Genomic DNA, 12,913 nt, shown 5'->3' with positions numbered 1-12,913 from the left:
CACAGCATAATGTCATTAGCATTTAGAGTGGATTTGAACCCCTTGAAGACTGGTGGGGTGAACTTCAAAAACCGTGTGATGGGTTGGGAGAAGATTTCACCTGCTGCCACTTCCTCAAAATAGGTACCATTATTGAAGTAGCCCCAGAAACACACACTTAGAGTGCGATAGCTCTGAATCCATGTGGCCATCTTCCAGAGAAAATTAAAAATCCATGATTTCCTCAACTGATCAACCCACAAAATGAACCAGATAATAGCCACAGTAACCTTGGTTCTGAGACTCATGTTTTAAAAAGGGCTTGCAAATGGGAAAGATATAGCAGTGACCACATGGAGGCCAATCCAGGGTAAGCTGGACAGCATGGTGTCACCTACCACAAGCTTGGGTAATTCAAGAACTGTTATTCCCTTTTCCACCCCTCTCTCAATGCCCTCAGGCAATGCCCCACATAGGGCGCCAAAATCTGTCTCGGTTTGAAAGACAGGTATGGTCTAAGGAAAGGCGAGAACCCCTTTCCTGAGATGCAGAGTGCAACCCCCTCCCTTTTAATTACTTTAGTTTCAAATCAGAGGCCTTCAGGCGGGAGATATGGGGATAGGAATAACAGTTCTTTACTGATATCTAACAAGGCAGAAAACAACAACAGCTATAAAAATTGACAACAGAAATTGAAAACAGAACAGTATAGCTAAGTTCCAGTCCCTTTTGGCCACAGGCTGTCTCCCTGTGCTCAGTTACCGCTGCTGGGGGCAGGGCAGAGCCGGCGCAGTTGAAGAGGGCTGGAGTGATGGCGGCTGCAGCCCAGGGCTGAGAAGGGATGGGGGAGTGACTGCCCCCCTCACGGTGTCGGTCATGGTACTCAGCAGAATGTCCAGAGGTAGTAGGGTGAGGAGGGAGAGCAGCAGAGCGATGTCCAGTGGCAGGGAGAGTGGATCTCAGTGCTGGGATGGCAGGGGAGATGACAGATCGGAGCACAGGGTGTCCTCTCAGACCACGAGCCAAATGAGAGAGAGTCCCAGCCTGCTCCAGACCCCTGTCCCACCTTTCCTTTTCTGGTCTCCCTCCTCCCCCCAGCTCCACCCACACCCCTGCAAGAGAACATTACTGTTTGAAGGTGTAGCCACAACTACTTAGCATAATGATGGGAGAAATTCCACAGAAAGCAAAGGGAACCATTCAACCCCCAACAGTGTCCAAGATCTAATAAACAATCCAGAGTTTCTTCTTATTAGCAAGGTAGAAAAAGCAAACATGCATGCAAAATGCTATTGAACCAATGCACTAGACTAGCACAAAACATAGGATATTTTTCTGTCTTGTCTTTCTTCATTAAATAATTCTGGCATTGGCAGAACAGCAAATTCAGTAGATTTAACCTCATTTACGTATTATAAGGCAAATTTCTATGTCATGGCTCATGTCTTAAAATTCTCTTACCCTCCAATACAGAGCAGCCTTTCCCGAGGACCTCTTCAGCTTATTCCCACAGCAGAGAATTGAACAAAATACCTACTGCTCCAGACCAAATGCATGCTCCATTATTATGCAAATAATTTAACTGCATGAATCTGCCAGTATCCTCATCCATTCCCCAGCTTTGCTAAACTTGGAGTAGTAACTAGTAGCTTGTACCTAAACTAGGAGTTAATGGCTCTGCAAGAAGCAGCGGGAATGTTGTACCTGGAGGAGCTGCAAATGGCCGGCTCTCTGACAGAGTAAGCCAGACCTTATCTAATCTGGTTTTGAGGTTGTGCTCTGTAAGAATGGTGCCTCTAATAGTAATACCATTTCTCCTCTGCTGCAATATCTTACAAGGGATAAAGAGGTCAAGTTTGTATTGATTCCTGGCTGTGGTTGTTGGCTTCAGGGACTACTGGGTATAATTTAAATTGAAAAAATCCCTCCAATTAGCAAAGAGCACTGTGATTATAGAAATGTTGGAGTTATGTCACAAGAAAACACACACAAGTACACAACCTTAGGACCCAGGACTGGCTTCAGAATATTCAACTCTCAACTGAAAATCTGCAACAGAGCTCTCTTTGGTGAATGCCTATTATCTGACTTGCTTGGTGGAACATGGAATTCGCTGCCTTTCTCTCCCCTCTTCCCAGACAGAAGAAAGAATTTGTTGGGGAAAACTACTTGCTGAGAGTTAGTGGAGTTTCTGTCTTTGGTCTGCTGAGATTTGAGTTATTTTGTAAATACAAATTACTTGGAGCAGGCTACCTTTTTCTCCAAGAACCCTTAATAAATTATTGAGGCTCTATTGCTTTGCTATAGAATAGCAGGAGCACTCTCTGTTTAAAATGATAAGAAATAACTTAAGTGACATCCATCTGACATGTCAGAAAATTCTGTTCAAGGGGATGCAAGAAGGCTTCTATTAAATGACTTTCCCAAGGCTCAGTTTAGATTCCATGAAAAACAGATTTCTGGCATTATGTTTTTACAATTCCATCAGCTGTAGATTGTTGGCACCTACACATTTTTCCTTGTCTAGTTTATTATGTAATCATGTGCAGCTGCACTTAGACATAGGACAGTACTTAGCTCTGATATAACACCTAGCCTTGTCCTTCATTTGAGAGATGAGACTATTTAAATGAAATGGAAATGAAATGCAAAATACCAAATAGAAAGTAGCAAGAGATGATTATTCTAGGAAAAAAAGTCTTTTTCCCATCCTGACGTTTACATAAAAAACAAGACAAAGTACCCGAAATAGATTCCTCCTCAGCTCTTTACCAAAGCTGATTCTATCAGTGTAAAATAAAAGCTGTGGGTAGAGGTAGATATGTGCCATTAATTTTCCTAGGCAAGTAACAAATTACCTGCCTTGATGGAGCACCAACTTTATGGTTTTCACTAGTTCTGCAAGCTGAAGGATCTGGTATGTGATGGGGCATCTTTACTCAGGATGAAAAGCCTTCCATCCAGAATGAGAATAAGGAAGTGCTCCTCAGCCTGAAGACTGCTTGAATGAACTGAGTTTCACAAAGACCTTTGGTGGCTGATAAAGTGACAGAGGGTCTTGCAGGGTGTATATGTATTGGTCTGAACCTCTACTTATCTTTCTAAAATAAATTCGTTTGTAAGAAGTTGCAAAATGACTCTTGTTTTCTTTCATAATTGGCCAGATAAGGTTCCAAGTGAAAGCCGAACTTGCTCTGTGTCAGCATCATGACGCACACAGTGCAAGTGGTCTTTAAAAGAAAGACACAGACTTCTCTGTAACTTTTTTCTGGAGTCTTCCTTGAAACTGAGGGAAATAAAAGCAAAATTGGACCTACAAAATTACTTGATTTCAACATGAAATTTGAGATTTATGCACAAAAATTTTAACACTCCATTAGAACAGAAAAATTAATTGCTCTATTTGATGGTATTTCTTCTAGGGAGCAGCCAAACCATGAACAGGTAGGTTTCAACATTGAAAACCTCTTGCTTCGTGGATGTACAATCAGAAATACTGAGGCCGCAGTAGGAATTGTTATATATGCAGGTAAGACACATTTTTACTTAGGTAAACTGCAAGTTTCCCTGTAAATATCTTAAAAAAAATAGGCGTAGTCTAATATTGCAACATAATTTGACATATTGTTTTAAAAACTGGTAGTGCACAGAGAAAGTATATAAATTTTTTTTAAGTGAAGATCTTATTCATCCATCTCCAAAGCTAGCAAGTCTTGTACTTGGTCTTTGGCAAGTGACAGTATCGTGCATACTCAATTGAGTGCATGTCAAATATCTTGTAAAAATATTCAGACAAGTAAATTGCTCAGATGTATTTAACTCTCAGCTCTGGCTATACTACTAATTCCATCTGTCATAAAATCTACTCAGCTGCCCTAAGGAAGGTCTCACTGGCTCCTTGGGGTAGAAACTGGATCAGCTGAAGATCTAATTAGAAAAAAAAGGTCATCTCTGAATCTCATTCATCCATTCCGTCTGTGCCAGTGTGCAGGAGGCAGGCAGCATCTGGATGTGACAGAAAAGGTAGCAGCAGTATAGGGTTTTGCTGACACAAGCATAGTGTGTCTATGCAACCGTGATCTTCATGCAGGAGACGCATGGGCAAAGAAAGACAGTGTTAGTGCCCAGATCAAATGCAGCACTGCCAGGTTCAGCAGTGGGTCAATTAATTTGTTTCTTGGCATCTTTTATCTTTGGAGTGTTACCAGTGCTTTTACTCAGTAAGAATGATTTATCATTGGATTTGCTAGCTATTCCCTCTTTGGCGTCAGAGTGTATCAGCTACCCTCTTCTTTGTAGATTAAATGAAAGTCAATTCAAACACAACAATTAATCCTATTAGTTATTATTATCTTTCTAGTAGAGTTATATTAACTGTTTTATGTCTAATCAGCAGCAAGCGGTACAGGGTTGAGCCACCTAAGAGAAAAGAGAAGCCACACTTTTACAAGAGTAATTTATCTTAGATTAAGCTCCACAGCCCAGAAAAATTTACCTGTCAACAGACTGTCTATTTCACTCTACACAACTAGACTCCAAATGTCTGAAGCTCCCATGTTTCCAAAGTAGCTTTGCAGATCTTTCATTGCATGTCTCTGTGAATACCACATGCAAAAGGTGGTGCCCACCAGGCAGAGGAGGAGAGTCAGAGCCAAACACAGCAACCTTTTTTTTTTTTTTTCAAAGTAGCTGATGTATAAAATTCTCAGTAGGGATCATTCCTGATATAATTGGAGTAATTTATCTTCCTTTGTCCTGTTGCAGTTCCTAATTTTCTTCTGTTTAGCTCAGATTTCCCAATATGGTCCCTTGACCACTAGCACAGATCCTAATGTGGATCTCCATTTATGTTGCCTAAGCTGCCAGTAGCAAAGGTTGGAGTTTTAAAGTTATTCCCAAGCCATGCTGGTTTTCATATGAACAGAGTTCTTATTGTTAGTGTCAGCATAAAAGTGGGCGTTTTTTTCCCCTAAAATTAGACTGGCTTCAGTCAGTATCAGGTTCATTTCTAGGATTATTTGATATTGATTATACTCTGGCTTTTAATCATGGTCTGTGACCTTTTCTGATCAAGATCAGTCACATAATAAGATAGCACACTTTGTATTTTTATGATTCTATTACTCCTCAAACTTTATTCTAATGGAAGCCTTTGTGAGGAGTAGTCATTTCTTAATGAGATTGCTTGGTCTATTCAGTTCTCATCTGACCCATGGTTACCCAAATTGTTCTAGACAAAGCAATAGCACTAAAACACAAAAACCTCATTACAGAGTGACAGCCAATGTAGTTTTCTCATTGTGATTGGCACAGCAGTAAGAATTATATGCTTTTCATGTACTAAAGTACCAGAACGAAGTTTTAGATGAGTCCATCAGCATCTAGAAATAGAGAGACAAGGTACCATTGGGGTGGTAGGTGAGGTGCTGTATTTCACAGCATAGGAAAGTGTGAGGATTAAACGAGAAAACAGTTTATGCTTCATATTTCTGATTTTCTGTCCTTACAAGGTGGTAACTGTGAAGTGTCCTTTTCCTGATGATCACCTGAAGTGGAAAGGAATGATAGAACTGATATTTGGAAAGAAGCTCATCACAATTTCTTCCTGAAATAAATTCATCAACACTTCCTTAAGGGTTTTCTGGGAGGGATTAGAGGGCTTTGGCTTATTTGTATTTCAATACAAAGCATTCCATTATACCTGACATAAAAGAAAAATGAGGAGTAAGATTCACACAGCTGCTGGAGGAACAGAAATGCAAACAGCAGTGCCCTCCCTTTCAGTGTAGCTTGGTGGTTAAGAGATTTTGTTCACCAAAAGGAAGGCTTAGGATTTGTTCCCAGTTATGCCTGTATGGGAGTAAACACACATTTCCTGCTTAACAAGCTGTACACTGAATACTTGCCTAAGTGGAACAAGAGGGTTTGTACTTGTGTGAGTTGAAAAGGCAGGAGCACTGGGCGTATAAACTGGTCCCACTGACACAGCTCTAGGTTGTGTAAATAATTATATATTCATTGGAATAGTAAGCCAGGAGCCCCAGCTCTTGAGCAAATGTTCTGAACATAAGGCTGGAGAGTAATTTTCTCTCTAGCTCTCTTCGTAATCAATAACTGCTGGAATAAACCTGGAATTAACCCAGCAGGTGTGATTGAACTGCACCTAATTTCCAGGTTTTAGGTTAAATCACTTCCCAAGAGAAAGCTAAAAAGCATCTTGGAAAACAATCCTTGTCATGCACATCATGCATATACAAATGAAAATTAAATAAAAGTCTACAGGGTCTGTATTTTCAGGGAAAAGGACTGCAGAAATAAACATAAAAGATACAATTCAATATAACAACAGATGGTGTCCAGATATCCCTGTTATGGAGCCACAGTTTAGATAACATTAATAGAATTGAAAACCTAATTTCTGCTTCTTGAATTCTTGCAGCACTCTTCTTTTTTTCATTATTAGTATAGCAGCTCAATTCTAACTCACTAAGTTTAAGGACTGGACTTTTTAAAATTTCTCATCTTGCTGTTTTTTCAGCACTTTACAACCAAATAGTGAAAAGCCAAATATTATTGGTTTTCACTGACTTGTTGAATTTTATTTAATATACAAAATTTATCTAATAGCTTTTGAATTGCTGAATATTCAAATGTAGGTTTCAGGAATCTGTATAGCACCTAAACAATTTGTTCATAATATGTAAAAATATAATACTATTGTTCATTTTCTTTCTCTTCTCATGGATATCTGACTTTTGATAATTTATGTAAAACTTATGATCATACTAAACCTGCTGTGATTGGGACAGGAAAATGTATATGACAGCTGAAACCAGTGATATAATGGAGATTTTTGGTAAACTTCAAGATTTAGACCCTGATGTAGTCAAATAGAAAGATGGACAAGAAAAGTTCTGAATGTCAACATTAGTCATCCTGCTCTTATGTGGGGAGAGATACTTGTTAAAAAACAAAACCAAAATACAAAATATTGCATATACATGATAACATTCATTTGTCTTTTGAAGGTCATGAAACAAAGGCCATGCTAAATAACAGCGGCCCTCGTTACAAGCGCAGCAGGATAGAGCAGCGGATGAATATGGATATTTTCATATGTGTGGGACTCCTGTTTGTGATGTGCCTTGTTGGAGCTGTAGGTATGAAGCACTGACAAAAATCTTTTTCCTAAATGGTGACTAAAATTGATGTTATAGACATGAGTGAGATTTGCAGCTGAATGCTCTTGAGGTTTTTAGGCTCCTTGGCCTTTCCAATAGGTGAGTTAAAATGGCAAATTTGCGCAATTCGGATGAAGACAATATGGCTATAAATGTTTCAGATAAGATTCATCCCCACCATAGTATGATACATGTAAAGCAACAGAAAGCCATCCTGTGACTGCATTGTAGGAATCGGTATTTGTCAGCTGAGATCTTCCTTCATTCCTGAGTGCTTCCTGAGGGGGTGTCTGTTCCTTGTGCATAAGAGCAAAAGTAAAATGATTTTGCTTTACTTTCATTTCAGTAGCATCTTCCTCTAATATGTTTGGCAGTGATATTAAACAGAGACACACGATTTAGAACCCATGAGCTGCTCATAACTAATTCATTCAGTTTGAATCCTCCATGGCTTCCTTCCTTCCTTCCCTTTACTGTGAAATGGAATAATTGCTTACATTGGAATAGCCTGCATTTTTCTGAGGTCCCTGCAGGTGAGCACATGTGATTTAGTGTAATTTAGTAACTGGTGTTTGTTAACTGACTGGTGTTTACTGCATAGGTAATCTCAAAAATATTATCTTCACTGCGTAAAAGCACCTGCTTGCCTTCCAGCTCTGACTGCAATTTGTCCCAGGCAGGCCAGAATTAATAGGATCTCATAATTTGGAGCAAAGGACCAAATTTTGAGTCTACTGACTTTTGAGTGGGGCAATGCTTTAAAGAGATAACAGGGGCTGCCATGAGCCCCTTTTTCTTTTAATGGATTTTGTTTCAGTGACAACTTGCTTAGTGCTACTGCTCTGATTAAGTGACAGCAAAATCAAGTTTTCCTGTGCCTGCCGTGGAGGTATGTGATGTGGCACACCAGTCAGTCATCAAGTGTAATGACATGGGAAGTGAGGACCATCCAAAACAGATGAAAAATAAACTGACTTGCTCACTTCTTTAGTATTACTGCTTCATGTTGCAGTGGGCCTTTTTGGCATCAAAATGGGATTTCAGTTTCACAACTGAGCTCTGTATGAGGGAGAGATTTTATTTTCCTTGTTCCCTGACTGCTGTCACATGGATTTAGAAATTTGCCTTGTCTGGTGTGTAGGGTTCTTGAGTAATGAAGTCCTTCAATTTAAGGTTAAAAGAAGTCTCAGAGGAAAAAAAGTCAGCATTTAAAAAATAATTTATATGCTCAGGTTAAAAAGAAATACATAGCCTAAGTGAAAGACGTAGAAGAATAAAAAGTCCAATTTCTTTCATCCCTCCAAAATGTCCCGAGGCTCTACCATGCTTCTTGCAGCCTTGTCATGCTCATTCAGCCTTGTCTGAATGTAGGGTTCTAGGAAAAAGTATCACTGGTGGATAAATTATCAGGATTATTCTTGCACACAGTGATAAACTGGGGTAAGAACTGGCGTGTACAGCAGAGTTGTTCTTGTTTAGATGTGACTCTGGTCTGAAGCAGCCAAAGAGCATTTCTGAAATAATTTGATTATTTTTGACAGCATTTTAGTAGGCAGATGCTGCAAAACAATTGCTTGATTAACTGGTGCTCATGGAAATTTTATTTGAGCTGGATATGTGAAGTGGACTAATAGAGGTTTTTGGTGTCTGGACAAATGATGCAGTGAGGGAAACCAAGTTGTTGGCTTCTGTGGACAGCTTTTGCTCCTTGACAAAAGTCTATTTCAATAAGGACTATATGGAAAGTGGTAAAACAATTTTTACGGGATGTTGTTAAGTCCTGGAACAGAGACTTTGTTGTAGCAGTGCAATGATATCTATTGGTATTTAAAAGGCTGAGGAAGAAGCAGTTTGATATATTATTTAATTGAAGGAATGTAAAGATAAGTTGTCCAGACTGAATCTAGGGCGTTTGTCAACTTCTAACAAAGACAGATTGAAATCAAGAAAGGTCAGGAAGAATAAGAAATATTTCAGTTTGTCTGTATACAAAGGTTCTAAGGCTTACTTCTGTTAGAGGGAAGAGAGTCTTCGGCTCTGAGGATTTTTATAGATAGTCTTCCAGCGGGGCAATGCAGAATTAGAAAAGATCTGTGCAGAGCTAAGAGCCATGGAAACACCTGATGAAGCAGAGGTGAATGAAAATATCCCTGAATACTTATTTCTCACTAGCATATCAATTATGTGCATGTACTACAGAGCTCTGGATTCTCCGAAAGATTTCCAGCATTGCTTGGGGGAGCATTGTTTTGGAAATGCTCTTTGTTTTATTAGCAGAGCAGTCCATATCTGCACATTTCAGAAGCTTTGTCACTCATTTCACTGCTCAGCAGATTCCATTTGTATCTCATTCCTACAGGGCATGGCATTTGGACAGGAAACTTTTGGCAGCATCCACCTTATGATGTCCCAGATAAGAATGGCAATTTTGTGTCTCCAGTTCTTGCCGGTTTCTACATGTTTCTGACAATGATAATCCTGTTGCAGGTAAAAGACAAAAACCTCTCTTACCTCCAAGGAAGAAGCCACTCAAAATTTAGTATAATCACTAATGAACAATTAATATCAACTAATAGCTATGCAGTGCTGCCTTAATCCTGTTTGAAAATACTGTTAGGAGTGTTTCAAATCATCTAAGTGTGAAATAATGTTTTTTGGTTTTTTTCTTTCTAAGTGCAGATTTTTTTCTTGCTATTGAAACCCCACAAGGATATAGATAGGAAACACATGTATAATAACTTTATCTCAGAACAATAATAGATGCAATAAAGAAGATATTTACATCCAAACGTCAACTTTTTTCCTGCCTGTATCCAGAATTCCAAAATAAGAAAGCTGTTTAACATCTCAGAACAATAGTAGATGCAATAAAGAAGATATATACATCCAAATGTCAACTTTTTTTTCTGCCTGTATCCAGAATTCCAAAATAAGAAAGCCATTTAACATCTCAGAAAAGCAGTGAAACAAAACTTGCCAATTTTCCAGTGGGGAATAACTAGATATGGTTCATGTGGTGTAGGAAAGAGGCTAAATTAGGAGTAGGATACTTGCATATGTGAGTGTAATTAAGCCTAATTGGGAAAGAATATTTTATTGTGTGAGGAAAAAATTACATTTAATTTTCAGATTTCTTGAGGTCAGTGCTGAGATTTAAGTGGACAGAATTTCTTTTAATATGAACAAAAGATGAATATAACTTTCAGAGCTGCTCAGAGATTCCTTGGGGTATTATTCTTCATTACTGAAACAGAATATTTGTGCATCTTAAAGTGGGACATTCTTCCTTGCCTGTTATTATATCAGGGCAAGGAAACTTGTGGGTGGGAAGTGTTGTATGAAAAGTAATGGTTTGTGAAACTTTTCTGCACTAAGTGTTAGTTTGTGCTAGTCCATCCTTTTGGAGTTTCAGAAGGGTAAGAGCAAGCATGATCCTATGTCCAGAAAATATGCTTTGTAAGGGCATCCTCGGAAAGACCCACCTTTGAATTTAGTACTCTAGGAATTTAGTCTTATGTTTGCCACTTTGTTTCTTCATTGCTATTGTGTGCAGGATTTTTTTTTTCACCCCTGAGTTATTTTTCATCAGTCCTACAATATGTCTCTAGGAAGAACTGTTTCTTTGGAAATCATTAGTATGCCTGTGCCAGGACATTTCTGGTAGAAAGCAGAGAAATTTTTCTCACCGCTCATGAGAATTTGAACTCTTTCAGATTTTAATCCCCATATCTCTTTATGTGTCAATTGAGTTGGTCAAGATGGGCCAAGTCTTCTTAATTCACAATGATATTGACCTGTATGATGAAGAAGCAGGTTTGTCCATCCAGTGCCGTGCCCTCACTATTACTGAAGACCTTGGACAAATCCAGTATATCTTCTCAGATAAAACTGGGACGCTAACAGAAAACAAAATGGTATTCCGACGCTGCACTGTTGATGGAATTGAATTTCCCCATCAGGAAAATGGTGAGAGACACTCTTTTATACTTGTTTTATTTTTATCTGAACAATTAAATGTTATTAATTTAAATATTAATACTGAGCCCTCTGATTGAATGTAGAGTTTTGTGGAATAGTCACTATGTTGTGAGGGACAGATTCACAAAAGTGAAGACGTTTTAAATGATTCAGAAGTCAGACGGGAGAGGTTTTCCAGATCCCTCTGCAGGCGCTTACAGGATTTGCTCTGCATTCAAAGAGCACACAAAAAGAACATTTTCTCTTTAATTTCTAAATGAATATCAGAAACCTTTTATAAAAAGGAAAGGGTTTTTTATTACAAAAGAAAACCTTTTATAAGCTCACAAAGTGATATTAGTTAATATTTAAAATCAATGGGTCCAAAAGTAATTATTTCTGTGAACATGTAAATGTACACTTCTGTGTGATATGAAAAATACAGGTACTCTTTTCCTGGAGTGGATCCTGGCTGCAGTCCAGATTTGAAGGATCTTGGCACTCTGTGCTCTGAATTCATAGTATTGACTTAGATCCCTTCTTCATCATTACTTTCGTGCTCTATGTAGTGAAAATCCTGTAAAGCTGGCAAGCAGCTGCCAAAAATATGTTTGTGTTCTATGACTGAAAACATTAGCAAATTTGTGAATTACCATAATTCACTCTCCCATTCCAACTGCAAAAAGCAGCTGAAGAGACAAAAGATTAAGAGAAGCCCATAAAAGTGACTGATCACTTTGAAAACACATTTTTATTTTCTTGCAATAATAACAATGGCAATTCCCAGAAACTGCTGTGGACAGTGAAATTTTTCTGGTGATGGCTTTTGAAATGCTTTGGCTTTGGTTTAATTGGTTTCAGATTTTTTAACTAATCTAGGAATTCCTCCCAAACAGTTAAAAAAAATCCAAACAGAACCAGAGATAAGGTTTCACTTTTCTTATACAGACAGGCGACTGAAAACACGGAAAGAATTTAATTTAGACAATGAGGATTTTGCAAAACTTCAACATTTCACTCTTCCTCCCATGAATCTTGAGAGATCAGCCACTTATAAGCACAGTACCTTGAGATCTTTGAGGAGGTGCCAGAGTGACCGCGTGCATTTTCAGGGGCACGCAAGGAACAGGTCAGTTGGTCAACATGACAGCAACCAGTCTCAAGTGGCCTTCAGCAGCCCCATTGTAAGTACCAGCAGACTGAGCTAATACCTTCTAAGTTATCCTTTCTATTGCATTTTGTGGTGGAAAACCAGTAGGCAGAGAGGGGAAATCCAAGCCTTGTTGGAGTTAAGAGAGGGAAGGGGGAGACAAAGAATCAGAATCCTCAATTGGAGCATGCAGGCTGCAGTCAGGGAGGATCAGAATCTGTTGCAATTTAGGTCTGAAACTTCCCAAAGTCACACACAGCCGAATTAAATCAGACTGTTCTGGTCTTCTTGAAAAATTTTTTAACAGACGTTTCAGACAAGGCTTTTGTGAGCATTAAAAGGAGGTAATACACTTCCATAATTAGAATTCAAATTAAAATTAAAGGCCTGGAAAACCCATCCAAGTCTTGATTTAAAACAAAGAGTCTAATAAATGTAGAATTCTCAGAACTTTATTTGCTGCGGCTGTTATAAGATCCTACTTACCTCATTCAATTATGCTGTCATGTAGTAAGTACCACTCAAAACTCCTACTGTTCTTGGAATATGGGAGTTCTGTAAATTGTTATCCTACTATCGTCCAGCCCAAACTTCATGAGTTGCTGAGAACATCTCTGTGGATTCTTGAGAACCCATGAGTCATGAC

The 12,913-nt window shown here is 38.8% G+C and overlaps 1 protein-coding gene across 1 annotated transcript in view; it reads left to right on the top strand.

The window, feature by feature from the left end:
• The window catches only part of ATP10B (ATPase phospholipid transporting 10B (putative)), a 53,383-nt gene that overhangs the window by 22,060 nt on the left and 18,410 nt on the right, over positions 1–12,913 (top strand). The window contains exons 4-8 of the mRNA XM_014877327.2: positions 3,402–3,508; positions 7,008–7,139; positions 9,520–9,647; positions 10,874–11,126; positions 12,066–12,301. Of these exons, the coding sequence (XP_014732813.1) occupies positions 3,402–3,508; positions 7,008–7,139; positions 9,520–9,647; positions 10,874–11,126; positions 12,066–12,301 (856 nt within the window). The remainder of the gene's footprint in view (positions 1–3,401; positions 3,509–7,007; positions 7,140–9,519; positions 9,648–10,873; positions 11,127–12,065; positions 12,302–12,913) is intronic.

This window comes from Sturnus vulgaris, chromosome 15, assembly GCF_052056855.1.
Source record: "Sturnus vulgaris isolate bStuVul1 chromosome 15, bStuVul1.hap1, whole genome shotgun sequence".
Taxonomy (NCBI): domain Eukaryota; kingdom Metazoa; phylum Chordata; class Aves; order Passeriformes; family Sturnidae; genus Sturnus; species Sturnus vulgaris.
The sequence above is the reverse complement of the archived record's forward strand: the minus strand, read 5'-3'. Positions and strand labels throughout refer to the sequence as shown.